The 14,069-nt window shown below is 48.1% G+C and overlaps 1 protein-coding gene and 1 long non-coding RNA gene across 2 annotated transcripts in view; one reads left to right on the top strand and one right to left on the bottom strand.

The window, feature by feature from the left end:
• The window catches only part of LOC124239332 (uncharacterized), a 76,869-nt gene extending 76,185 nt beyond the window's left edge, over nt 1–684 (bottom strand). The window contains exon 1 of the long non-coding RNA XR_006888601.1: nt 481–684. This is a non-coding gene — a long non-coding RNA (uncharacterized LOC124239332). The remainder of the gene's footprint in view (nt 1–480) is intronic.
• The window catches only part of PHC2 (polyhomeotic homolog 2), a 50,885-nt gene that overhangs the window by 26,926 nt on the left and 9,890 nt on the right, over nt 1–14,069 (top strand). The window contains exon 9 of the mRNA XM_046661050.1: nt 13,621–13,823. Within this exon, the coding sequence (XP_046517006.1) occupies nt 13,621–13,823 (203 nt within the window). The remainder of the gene's footprint in view (nt 1–13,620; nt 13,824–14,069) is intronic.

The following is a 14,069-nucleotide window of genomic DNA, read 5'->3' on the forward strand; positions in this document are numbered from 1 at the left end:
GATGCGCCGCGGCAGCCCCGGGCCCCGGCTCGGAGGCTCCCGGCGGAGAGGAGGCGGCCCGCCCGGGCCCGGGACCCCGCGCCAGGCGGCGCCCGGCCGAGGGGCTGCGTAGGCCCCGCCCGGCCAGGCCCAGCCGGGCCCTGGACAGGTCAGTGCCCGTGGCGGGGGGGGGCTGGGTCAGGAGCGGGTGGGCGGCCGCGCTCGCGCGCTGGAGACCGGGCACCGCCCTCCGGTGCCACTCCCGGCCCGGGCCTGCGCGGCTGCCAGGCCGTGCCAGCCCGCGACTCTCGCCCGCTCGGCGCCTGGGAGGTGTCCTGCGCCTCCCCCTCTCGTCGGGACCCTGCCTGCCCCGCACTCCCCCGGAAGCCGCTGTGTCAACCTCGGCCTGCCAGACGCTTCCGTGTGTCCCCGTCCCTACCCTACCCGAGTCCCCGCACGCCCCCATCCCCCCGCCCCCGGCCTCCCGGGACGGCGGTTTACCGGGGGGTGGACGGTCCGTCTGGGGGCAAGGCTGCTGGCATCGGCTGTACTCTCTTGGTAGGAGGCTGCCCATCTTGGAGGGCCTGCGGCTTCGCCGGAGAGTTTTGTTTTTAATCTAGTTCAGTCTCAGGAGGTTTTTAATTGGATGGAAAGGGACAAGCTGTTCTGTGTCTGTCCTCTTCCATTTTTAGAAGAGCGTTTTCTCTCCTTCCCATGCCAAATGAAGGTATAGTATGTTGTGGATTCTTTACTTTAAAATCGGGATCTGTGAGATTTTCTATTTAAATTGAGGTCCACAGAGAGGGAAGTAATTTGCCCAAGGTCAGGTTGCAAACTAATGGCGAAGCTACAGTCTGAACTCCTAGCCCCTGGCTCCTGTATTGTCGGCTACCAACCTGTGCCGGTGATACCCCACCATGCCGACCCTCCCCAGCTCTCCCCCGCCTCCTTCCACGCCTGAACAGATTGCACTGACTGACTTTCAGCTCTGATCAACTTTCCTTCCTACTCCATACCTACGATGTTTACTTTCTTTCCGTGCTGTCGACAGACACACTCTTTTATTCTTTTTCCTGATTCAGTGACAGCTTTCCCCTTAGATAGCTCCCCTCCTCGGTCTTTAATCCCCTCCATTAGCATACTGGGCCCAGAGGATCCCTTGTTGTGAAATAAACCCCCGACCTAAATACACCATATGTCCCCGATTTTTCTAGGACAGCCCCAAGTTAAAATATTCCATCTCATTGTCTATCAGCCCCAGTGTCTTGATTTTTGGTTTAGTAGATAATGTCACTTTAACTGTATCAGACCCTGCTGTCCTGGCCTTTTCCAGCCATTTGGCTCTGGGGCATAACTGGGTAATCCAATTATCATTCACCTGGGATTTTTTCTTCCCCTCCTGAGTCAACCCAAATGTTGGAACTGCCAGGATTTCTAGGTGAGTCTGAAAATTACAGGCTAATGAGGCAAGGAAATTCCTTCTTGCTCCTATATTTCTTCCCCCTACCCTATTCCAGGACAGGGCGGCAGACCTGTGGCAGTGTCTGTTGATTAGGGCCTAGGTTTGGGTCACAAGGGATGTAGGGCTTCATATCATTTTGACTCTAGAATAGAAAGAAAGTAACTTTACTGTGTTGACTGTAGGGCAAGAGATTCTGTGTTAAGTAGTTTGGTTTCACTCTGTAAGATTTAACACACCTTTATTAGGCTCCTGCTTCATGTAAAGCACCGTCCTAAGCCCCGTGGGGAGTATAAAAGTGGTTTTCCCACATAGCCCCCAACATCTGGGTCTGCATTTAAAAATAGCCATACTTTTGAATCAGCTGATAAACTGTTTTCCACTGTTTCCATACCTGAGTTCCAGTCCCTGGCAGGCAGGAACCAGAGCTTCTGGTTTGGCTCATTCACAAGGGCTGGCTGGCTCCGTAGATGGTCCAGCAGATGGGTAGTGGTGCTCTCTTGGCACCTGCCCTTTCCAGGCACACGTCATCACGTGAGCTCTGCCTCCCAGCCCACCCAAGGTCTGTTTCCAGGCTTGTCCATCACACTGGCAAGAATAGATGCCTTTCTTCTCCAGCCTTAATCTTGAGAAAGTGGGTTGTTTTTGGTTTTGTTTTTAGCTGATGTTTGACTGGTATGTGGCAGATAGATGCTTAATGAATGTTGGCGTTTCATCGTGTACCATTTCTCAGCCCTTTCCACTTCTCTTCCAGGTCCTGGCTGAATTTCTGATTTACCTTTGTCCAGTGCACTCCATGTGTATTATTTCACTTCCCTTAAACTACAGAGGAAGCTCTCGCTCTTCCTCCTGTCTCAGTAGTGATTCTCCCGGCTGGAGGCTTCTTCAGCCCTTGTTTCTCTGCATTTCAGTGGAGGAGAACCTTTTAGGAAAATGTCATTATGCTTCCACAGACATATCCCCTCTGACACCACCTTTTTTTCTAAGCCAGCTGACCCTGACACTTCTCTTCCTGCCATCAAGACCCCTTCCCCCATCTGTGACCCTGTGCCTGTTACTTTCTCTGGCTCAGCCCCAGAATCCAGTCTTTTTCAGACCACATCCTTTTTCCTGCCTTACTCATTTCCTGTCTCGGATGCTTTGGATCTCTGGGTTCTGATCTTTCAGAGGAAGAGAGAATAAACTAAGAGGAGAGCAAGAAATGGATGGATGATCCTATAAAACTGAACTGGTCTCGCCTCTGGTCTTGCGTGCTCTTACATAGGCTGTCTCTTCTCTAGGTTTTCTCATTTAAGGAAAACGAAAAAAGATTATTGTCTCAGAATTAAGAACCTCTACCTGTGAGTTCACGCATGTCTTTCCTCTCCATTTTTTCCTGCTGTGAATATATGAAGAGGGTAACTTGACTGCCTTAGGCTTTTCCTCTAAGTCTCTGTCCTCCTTTGGGCTCTGGGCCACATGCTAGACATTTGATAACCATTTGCCAAATAAAGTTTCCCCACTTCCTGTCAAAGTCCTTCACTTTCAGCTAGCAAGGATCAGTAAGGGAAAATAAAATTTAAATTTAAAAAGTAGGGAATAGGGTGGTGATTCCAGTTCTGGTATGGTTCGTGGTGATTCAGCTCCATGTTAGTATGATATTTACCCAGGGTTTTTTCCCTCTCTTGAGTCAGCCCGAGTTTATATTAAAGTTCTGCCAGCTGTTCAGTGCCCTTTAATCTCCAGACAGATTTGGTCCCTTCCTCAAAAAGATTGTCTTCTGAAAAGATACATCTGCTAGAGATGAGCATAGGGAAATGAGAATAAGGAGTCTTCATAAATGATAGTTTCTCTTTTATTCCCTTTGTGCCATTTTGCAAATGGAAGATGAAGATGATGATTTTCTGTGGTCAGGAGGAATCTCACAGAAAAGTGGTTGTAGAGGGATGCTTTGTGTTTTCCACCCCCGTGGAAAAGCAGGCCGAGGGCTGGCTGCCTTATGCAATCTCCTCTCCTGAGGCCTTTGTGCCGGGAACAGACATGACTCTCTCAGCAGTGAGTTAGCACCTTGTGTGATGGAAACCAAAGCTGGGCTACCCCCTGAAGGCAGAGGCATGAACGTATATAGATTATGTTTTAAGTGCTTTTATGACATGGTTGAGACTACCGTCTGAGTCACCAGTTAGAAAGACTCTTTTTGGGTCTGTTTTCTATTAAAAAATAAAAACGTGTGCCTGTTTAAGATAACTTTACTTATTCACAGCTCAAATAGATGCAGGTTTCATTTTAAGCGTTGACTTATTTAAAAATTTCGGTTTGAATTACTAGCTACATCAGGACACTGATTTGATACTTAGAAATTCAGAGGCAAACCATCTTTAATTCAACTTTATGACAGTTTAGAAATTGTTAGGAAAATAATCAACCGTTTGTTCATCTAAGACAACAGTCATAACAGATTCTGGACTTTTTTTCCTGGGCAATAACAAAAGTAGAATGTAATTGACATGGTCAAGAAATGGGCTGTTTCATAGTTAATCAAGAGTTATACAATTAAAAATGATTCGTTTTTTAAGATAAAAAGTATAGTAAACACAGCGTAAATAAATTATTGCTGTGTGATTCATTGTAAGACGGTCGGGGCCAGATAGTAAACTTAAGAGGTTTTTTTTTCCTTCCTCTTTCACATTATTTATAGTTAGTGAAAAAGGATGTGCTTTCCTGTTCTTTCAACTTCCGAATGATTTTTTAAATTTAGGTAAGTCCAGAAGAAAAGAACGTTCTTCCTACATCTGCCGAAGAAATGATTGCTATTAAGTAGGGATTGCCAGTGTTCTAAGATGAATCCAGATGTTGAGGAGAGTCCCACTTTGCTATTATGACTCTCTTTAAAGTGAATATCTGTTTCTTGGATGATTTTCTTCTTAGCAGTGAAATTTACTATAGCTTCTCCTAAGAAGAGATGGACTATGAGATGCCATGTCATAACCAGCTCTTCTCCAGTAGTTTAGGAGGACCAGGCTTGATTCTGAATATTGAGACTGTTGGCAAGAAAACGAGAGTTCATGACTGCTGGGAGTTATTTTTAAAAGTCTAGTTGCATGGCTATTATGTCTCAAATACTGTATAATTATCCCTAGTTATTGATATCTTTAGCATATTCAAAACCATCTATATGTGGCCTAGATCCACACAGCTATGTTAAGACATTTTTAAACATTCAAAGCAAATGACACTTTAAAATTAATGTGAATCACATACCATTTTTTAAAAAATCAATGAAGTCCACATTTCCAGGGCTCCAGTAGTCAGTATTAATCTGTTCTATCAGCTGATCGGGAGCAAAGTAGGGTGATTGAAAACTTAGAGACCGGTTGCAGGAAGGAAGAGGGCAATGTTTTCCAGGAGCAGAAGTTATCAGGCAGATTGATTTGCAAGATAAGTCTTATCTATCCCATTATACAGACAGGACAGATGAGGCTTAGCTTCCTCCATCTCCCTCCTCCCCCCCGAGCCCCCCCATTCTGCAACTGGCAAATAAATAAGGCACCACATCGGGCAACATGGTGGCCTCTCCTTGTTATCAACCTGAAAATAATTAGGGAATTTATTGAACATTTCTAGGGGTTTTTTTAACTGTTATAAATGCATCTTCCATGATTTTTTTCGTAGGCTAAACCACCTCCTGCCATTACAAGTTCCATGTATTTACTCTTCTCTAGGTAAAGTGGCTCTTTGTTCCAGAGTTTCCTCTTTTCTGGTTTCTGGGGTTCTTCTGCACCATCTGTGTGATCCCTTGGAACTCTGCATGACAGAACTGTGTAGAAAGGGAATCTGGTGGTGGTCTTGTCCTGCGGGTCAATCACTGTTGCAGATGGATTCAGACAGTGCATCTGCCCTGAAGGGCAGGCACATGTCTGTTATGGGGCAGTCACTGTGAAAGTGGAAATAACATTTCTTCCTGAAGCCTCACCTCAAGAGCAAGGACGGGACATCCTGAGTAGACCCAGGCATCTGAGGAACTTGAACGATTCCTGAGTGTGGACCAGTTAAAGAGCAGCTCTGCTCTGGGGCTCCAGGAGGCCAGGCTCAGTGAGCGCCGTTAGGGCGGCTTTCTCACCTCTTAGGTCTCAGCAACGTTAGCCCTCCTGTGGCCAAGTGAGACCTCTCCACTGTGCTGAACCTGCGTTATCTTATTCAAGCCTTACTGTGGCCATATGAGACAGGTATAAGTACCCTAGTTTACAGATTCAGGAAACTGAGGCCTAGAGTAATTTGCCTGGGATTACAAACTGGGATTTAAGCCTAGGACCTTTCTGATCCCAGAGTCGTTGGTGCCATGTAGCACAGCTGCTAAGTGTAATCAGTGCCAGGCATTTTATGTATATAAACCCTAATACTCACTGTAACCTTGCAAGATAGGCTGTATGATCCTCATTTTTATAGATAGAGACACTCAGGCTCAGAGCAGGTGCTTGACGCTACATAGGTAATCAAAGATGGAACCGGAGTATGCACCCAGGTGTGACCCCGACCCAGGGCTGTTTCCCACTGCCAGTCCTCCTCCTGTTTCCTGTGATCTTGAGTCTGTAGAGCAGAGCCTCTCCCATCGCTTCCAGACACTTGCCTTTTGAAATCAGAGCATCGGCCAGAGAAGAGCCTGTCTGGGAGCCCTCAGCCTCGGGCTAGGACACCGTCTCAGTAGAACTCTTTGAAAACTCCCTGATCCCTGCAGGCAGAGCTGGCTGTCAGTCCCTGGTGCTTTGACCTGTCCTGTCGGAAGTCACCTGCGGTCCTGCAGGTGCTGCTGCTGAGTCTGAGCTGGCCGAAGGGCCTGTGTGCTGGGAAGCAGCTCCTGCAGCTGTTTGGAAATCCCCAGTGCTCCCGTGGTCCAGAACTGCAGGGGGAGGGTGCCCGTTCGCCCCATTGATTGCTTCCTTCAGAGCCGGGGGTGGCAGCTTGGAAAACATTCAGCTGTTTACAATTCAGCTTATGTACACTCTAGCTGGGGCTCAGGGGTGAGTCAGAGGGCTGCTCTCTCTGCCTGTGTCCTAAGAGACGGCACGAAAGTCAGCTGTATGGTAATGGCTGCCCATGAGGAGGAGGAGTCCTCCCGCATAGACTCCGTCACGTCACCGGAGTCGCTCAGCCCAGATGCTTAAGACCGGAGAAGCAGGTGTGCTCTCCAATCCTCTTAACCCAGACTTAACAAGGTCGTCCTGCAGCAACACTGAGGGCAGGTCTGGGCCCCCCCCCCCCCACCCCACCCCCAGCTCAGCCTCCCTTTCATTCTGCTGGCCAGCTCCTCTGCTGCAACCCGGGTGTGGACCCAGGCCTTGCCCTCCTGTGGGGAAAAGCTCCCCTTTCCTCAGCCAAGTGCCCCAGAGGGAGCCTGCTGTCCCAGCCGTTCTTCCCCTGCAGGGAGAGGTCTTTCGGAGCAGGCTGCCCTTGTTTGCAGAGCCGAGGAAGGTGCTCTGAGGAGCCGCCCTGTGAGCGAGCAGCAGCCTGATGTGTGTCCTCGAGGCAAGGACTTCTTGTGTGTCTGACAGCGCAGTCCTTCGCAGAATTGAAAAAGTGACAAACATTTGGCACTAATACCCCCTGCGTTGTGGTACTCGGGACCCCAGAGTGGGAAGGGGCCTACAGTTTTCCCATCACTAAGACCTCCCCTTGGGCGTGTTTTAGAAGATACTGTCTTCCAAATATAGGGCATCCATTCATGCCTTGATTCTAAAATGCACGCTTTTAGCTACACACACTTTTCCTCTTTTGGAAAATTGAGATCTTAGACTCAGGGCCCTTCTCGCTTTAATCTTCTGTGGTCTGATGCCCCTGATCCAGAAGGATCTCTCTACCCCCAGCCCTCCACCAAACCTTCTGTCCCTAAATTGGGAGGAAAACCATTTGCTTATCTGAGTCAAGTGATTCACGGGAAGGTGTGAATGACTGCAGGTGTATATTTGCATTTTAAAGAAAGTTGTTAACCAAATGAATCTCTAATTGATGTATTCTGTCAGGGTCCCAGCATAGAGCCACCATTCCTCCTCCCCTCCCTTTCCTCTCCTGCCCCCCCCCCCCCCACCCGCGCACACACGCACACACGCACAGCCTGCTCTCCCCGGCTCCCCACTTCACTTTCCTACCCTCTCCCCTGGGGGACGAGTAGCAATGCCAACAAATTGGTGCTTATGAAATATCTTACCTCCCTCACTTTCAGAGTGGTACTGATTTCTTTAGGGGCCCAAAGATCACTAGAGATGGTGGAGGGTGGCCAGCAGACTTTTCCACAAGGACAGTGTGTTCTGCCCAGCTTACCATGCTGTGGTGTGGCGTGCTGCTCGGACCAGGTGCTCTGCGTCAGCCACTCGCTGCCTCCTCAGTGTGGTTTCCCTGGGCGTCTCTTCGCAGGTGCTCCACTTGGGGTCTCAGGAGCATGCAGTTCTTTGGGAATCCTGCTGTCACTCACCCTGGCCACATGACTGGGCCTGCTAGGCTGAGGCACAGTGAGCGTGACTGCAGAGCCAGGGGCCTGGGGAGAAGGCTCTGTGTTGTGTAAGTGACCTTGTTTTGCCATTTGTCGAGCAGGATCCGCTGCAGGCGAGTTATCACTTACTGCGCTTCCTTAAATTCTTTATTAACTTCGTTAGCTCTGTTTTACTCCTGCTGCAGCCAAGTGAGGGCAGTTAGAAGTCTTGGAAGTTAAAATCATCCTTTCTCCTCGTGTCTAGAGAAAGTGGAAATGAGCCATTGAGCAGGCGGAGCGGGTGGAAGGAGAACTCTGCCTGCGCTTCCTTTCCTCTGCCGCCGGGCGGGTCTTCACGGCCGCTGTCTAAGCGGCAAAGGAATTGAGTGGCCAGGCCATCGGAAAGACCCAGAGAAGATGTTCGTGTTAAACCGTGTTCCGGCGCAACCGATGATTTTTGTCTTGTTTGTACAAAGAACACCAGAGCTGGTTCTGAGGTGGCTCAGGTTTTTCACAGCTGGGTCCGGCGTGACCTCTGTTCACTGGACAGGAGGGCTCAGCCCCTCTGGACACCTAAGTGACCTGAGGGCAAGGTCATTTTTATAGGAGCCTCCCAGCCTCTGCCTCTGGAGGTCATTGTGCTCGTCCAGATGCCTGGAGCCGGCGTAAATGTTTCAAAAGGGCCGGGGAGTCCGGAGCTCGGGCCTTAGGGCCGCCTTAATGCTGTGTCTCCCTTGGGAAAACTCCCTGCTCTACCAGTAAGAAGTGGGCCGAGGGTTAGCTCCTCTTCTCTGTAGCCAGGTACCCGGAAATGCTGTTCCTGTGGGCAGGCGCCAGCCTTGCTGCTCTCAAATTATTACAGCCTTAGAAAGTAATGTACAAATCTCAGCTGGTGCCAGGTTGCTCGTTTTGAGACTGGGGAGACCGGTACTCTTCACGTGGACAGTGAAGACTGAGACCCTGGGGTCCATACATTCCAGTTCACCAACATCAAATACCTGTCACATACTGGACATTGGGTTAGCCCCCGAAGCTATGGAGGTGACTGAGCCATAGCTCCTCGCTTCAGAACCCTGCCTTGCCAGCATAGGGGACCAGCCTTGAAGCAGGTAATTTCACAAACAGGGCCCCTGGGCGGTCCTTCATATTTTATCCAGCCCCTCGAAGGGCCATTTCTGCCTGAGCCTGTGAATGAAACCAGAACCAAGAAGCAGCCTAGAGGCGGAGACATACATTGTGTAATGACTTCCCCAGCACATTCTACTCTGTTCATTCTGATCTGAATACGTGGCCCTTTGTGGTCAGCTTCAATTAAAGGCTAGATTCTACGCCTCCCCCCCCCCCCGCCCCGACGCTCGGCTTTACTTCCCTTCCGCAGCCTCTTGGACTGATGGTGTCCTGGCTTCCACCTTTCAGATTCAGGTGTCTGACTCTGTAAAGGCATTGAGACCCGTGGGAATCTCCGGCTGCACTTACAGCCAGGGACTGGTCAAGAGAATGAGGAAGGAAGAATACTAAGAGTATTTCTTTATTTCTTTGTCTCTTTTATCTGGCCTCAGGGCCAGCAGGGCAGGTTTTTGCAAGTTTCACTATTAAGCTGCTTTCCCCCTAGCAGGCCGCAAAGCAGTCTGGGAGAGCGGGAAGCAGATTAAATTAATCTCAGTGTGCTGAGCTTGGCAGGGGGTGGGGTTGTGTGTGGTCATTCCAGAAATAGCCCAAACTCCTTTGTTACTAAGGCAGATGATGAGGTATTGGGCTACAAGATGACTGCGAGGCGAAACAGCCGCAACCCTTTGTACGTTCATGAAACACCCTCCCTGCCGCCCCTCGGAGTCTGTCTCTCCTGTATCCTGCCCCAGAGTTAGAATGGAGAGGGACAGTTTCTAATGTTATGGTGAAAGAGGTTTTTCATTTGTTCTCTTGCTTAATAAGATCCTTTTTTTTTTAAAACATAGATTCTAAAAAGTCTTTCCTTCCCAGAGTTAAGCATGGCCTCTGTAGCCTCTGAGCTGGTCAGCGTCTCTGTTCCTTGCTGTATTTGGCATGAGGAGAGAGTGTGACCTCAGGAGGTATACCCCCGCCCCCCAGCTCCACACACACACCCACCTTGCTGTGCACATCAGTAGGCACAGATCCAGGAGACAGGAGGGAAGGGCATCGGGGGGAGGAGAAGGGCAAGGATGGAGAGATCCCATAAACGGAGACAAGGAATCAGAAGCTGTCTGGTGATGAATATCAGTGAAAAGCAGCAAGTAGGGGTGATGCCAGAATTGAGAGAGGAATGGATTAATTCCATAGAGGTATTATGCACTCAAACCAGGGAGTCACTCATTCCGCTCCACCTGCACTCTCGGTCAGGAATGTGACTGTGTTTAAAAGAACAAAACAAAAATCTTGGCAACCAGATCTCTTAGATCAATACCCTTGATATGTTATGTTAGTATTGACTGAGCAGCAGACTTTAAAACGTGTAGGCAAAGAAGACCTAGGCTGACGATGGACTTGCAGCCTTTTGTGTAGAAATAGTAGAAGGAGCAGGGGGAGTTTGGCCTGGAGGAGAGAACATACTCTGGGCTCGTGAGTGACGTCCCTCATGACACCAAGAGCATGTCTTGAGCTTTTCCTAGTGTGCTAGCCCTGCCCTGCTATTCATCATCTCACTTAGTCCTCATAGTGACACTACAGGGAGGTATTATTATTGTCCTTATTTTACAGCCAGGGAAACTGAGGCTCAGAGAGAGATGGGAACTTGCCACCAGTTCACTTTAGTCATCCAGTCTCTAAGCCAGGTCTAAGCCTGTGTTTTTGCCCATTATACAAATATGATTAGCCTGGGTGTGATCTTAAGGAACAAAACCAGGATAAGTGGGCAGATTTTAACAGAAGATAGATTTTTGGCTTGTTATAAAGAACTTTGTAATTGAACCTCCCAAGGTGGGCACAAACTACTTCAGAGGTAGTGAGTTCCTTTGTCACTAGAGATGTTCAAACAGATGCCAGCAAGTCATTGGATGGGGCATTATAGAGAAGCTTCAAGCATTGGTAAGGGGTTGAACCAGACTTTCTGATCTTGTGATTCTATAATCTGTAGTTCACCGAAAGAAATCAGGGAGGCCGGCCCGGTGGTGTAGTGTTTGAGTTCGCATGCTGCTGTCTGGGGTTTGCCAGTTTGGATCCTGGGTGCAGACCCACACACTGCTTGTCAAGCCATGCTGTGGCAGGCGTCCCACACATACAATAGAGGAAGATGGGCACGGATGTTAGCTCAGGGCCAGTCTTCCTCAGCAAAAAGGAGGAGGACTGGCAGTGGGTGTTAGCTCAGGGCTGTGGGTGTTAGCTCAGGGCTAATCTTCCAAAAAAAAAAAATCAGGGAATATTTTACTAGGCTCTGATTAGAAGGAAATAGTCATCATCTAAAAATAAAATTTTAGCTTACATAGTAAACTTTATATTTTAACAGCATTTATTAATTTTAAATATATGTTTCTTTGCGTATTTAAAATATTTAGGGCTGGCCCCGTGGCCGAGTGGTTAAGTTTGCACGCTCCGCTGCAGGCAGCCCAGTGTTTCGTTGGTTCGAATCCTGGGTGCAGACATGGCACTGCTCATCAAACCACGCTGAGGCAGCGTCCCACATGCCACAACTAGAAGGACCCCCAACGAAGAATATACAACTATGTACCTGGGGGCTTTGGGGAGAAAAAGGAAAAAATAAAATCTTTAAAAAAAATAAATTAAAAAAATATTTAAGGGGCTGGCCCCGTGGCCGAGTGGTTAAGTTCGCGCACTCCGCTGCAAGCGGCCCAGTGTTTCGTTGGTTCGAATCCTGGGCGCGGACATGGCACTACTCATCAGACCACGCTGAGGCAGCGTCCCACATGCCACAACTGGAAGGACCCACAACGAAGAATATACAACTATGTACCGGGGGCTATGTACCGGGGGGCTTTGGGGAGAAAAAAGGAAAAAATTAAATCTTTAAAAAAAAAAAAAAAATTTAAAAATAGAAGAGAAAATGTAATTATATAAATACGGACTTAAATATTTAAAATTTTGAAAGCAAACTTAATTTGATTGTGTAATTAACTCAGTCCTCCTAGTTATTCATGGATTGTTAAGGAAAGATTTTGTTTTTCAGTTCCCATTTAATATTCTGTCTCTACAGAAAAGTCAAAAGTGTCAAAAAATTTTTTCAATTGACTAAAAACACTTAAGGGAGTCTTTCTAACTTGCTCGTGTGACTGCGTCTCAAACAAAAATTAATTAATTAAAAACTCCTCAGTCACACCTCTCAGATGACTCCTGCTTAGCTGTGAAGTTTATCACAGCTGAAGTGTGGAGGTCTGAGTACTGAAGGCATGTGTCACGGTGAGCTCTTTTTTATCAAAAAAGATTTATCCTGGTTTATTGAGCGTTAGGACTACTAGTCAGAAAATGAACCAGTTAAACCTTTTCTAAAATGAGTTTATTTTTTTCCTCCATGCTACGTAGTTTCTATTCTATGGTGAGATTTTCTATCTTTAACAGGAAATAAGAGCAACTTCATATAAAGTTTTGTGCACAAATTACTTAGATAGATTTAATGAAATCATTTTTAAAATATGTAACACACACACTGGGTTATGCTTAATATCAATAGACTTGTTGCTATAAAGAAAATGGTTTTTTTCTTTCTTTTTAGGAAGTTCCAGGTTAAAGGCACCCTCCGCTCACGCAGGAGGTGGTGGTGGAGAATGGCCTTGGGAAGGGGGCAGGGAGAGCGTTAGAAAAGTGAGGTGACGAGGTCTGGGCCCCTCCACGAGTGAGGCAGCTGTGGGAGGTGCTGCTTGAAGTGGAGAAGAGGCGGTCCCTTGTGTGGCTCTGCGCAGACACCTCGGCACACTTTTAGGAGCCCTCTGCTGGGTCTTTCAGAGGAAGGCTGGCCGGCCCAAGGAGAAAACGTAGGAAGGGTTGTCCATGGAGGGAAGGAGTCTGTGGTTGGCTGAGGATCAGATTGGCTGTGGAGCTGAGAACTGGGCAAGAGGCTTGCTTGGGAGCACCAGACCAGCAGAAACAGCATAGAAAACCTCGGCCCTGCCTAGCGTGTGTGTACAAGAATACATGTGTATCTTAATGTAGGGACCCCAGTGACCAGTCTCTGAGTAGTCGGATCTACATTATACTGTGTACTTGGGGCTTAGCCCTCAAATTCCCTTTGTTTTAATTTCTGGGGTTCAGTACTTCGGCATTTCACAGGATGCTTAAAATCTAACCCTTCTCCAAGGAACCTCATCGAAGGTTCATTTAACCTCTCTCTCCCAAAGTCTGTCACACCCCGAGCTCTATACCTAGGTCAGCTTTTTGTCCTGGTTTTAGACACCACCTTGAATACATTTTCTCCCTTGAATTGAATGTTACCTTATTTGTCCAGATCAGTATTGACCAAGGTCTTCACTCCTCAGAGACAGAATTCTTCTCCGTTTAACCTGGTTGAACCGTTCTTCGCGCAGTTGGGAAGTTAAGAAACACTGCCAGCAGGTTAGCCGCACCGCTGCAGAGCTGGTTGTAGTCACACTGAGTGGTGCGTCCACTGAACCTGCACCACTTTTAAATGGGTCGTTGAGAGAAGGGACTGCTTGGTTTGCATTGTCGTTTGGCTCCACAGAAAAAGCGAGGCCGCGTGGGGTCCCTGCTGTCCACCTGCTGGCCTGGCCTTGGTTCTGACTGCCGTGCTTGTGTTTTCCTACCTTCCCTTGTGCAGAGACAGGGCAGGGCATTGTTCATGCACTGACCGACCTCAGCAGCCCCGGCATGACCTCAGGGAACGGAAACTCTGCCTCCAGCATCGCCGGCACTGCCCCCCAGAATGGTGAGAATAAACCACCACAGGCCATTGTGAAACCCCAAATCCTGACGCATGTTATCGAAGGGTTTGTGATCCAGGAGGGGGCGGAGCCTTTCCCGGTACGGACTACTTCTTTTCCCCTATTTTTTTTTTTTTTTTAAGTATATTTTGGATGTGTATTAGAATACTTTTACATTTCCATGTAACATTTCCAAAAATGTGAACAGTTTTCTCTTTCCTTGCTAATTTCCCCCCCCCCAAAGAATGTCAGAGCCATTTTCTTTCTAGGATTGAGTATCTTTCTAGAGGCCAGAAGGAATCAGTGATGAGGAATAACTGGCACGACCCCTTGGTTAGAAATATCC

Source organism: Equus quagga, chromosome 5, assembly GCF_021613505.1.
Source record: "Equus quagga isolate Etosha38 chromosome 5, UCLA_HA_Equagga_1.0, whole genome shotgun sequence".
Lineage (NCBI taxonomy): Eukaryota > Metazoa > Chordata > Mammalia > Perissodactyla > Equidae > Equus > Equus quagga.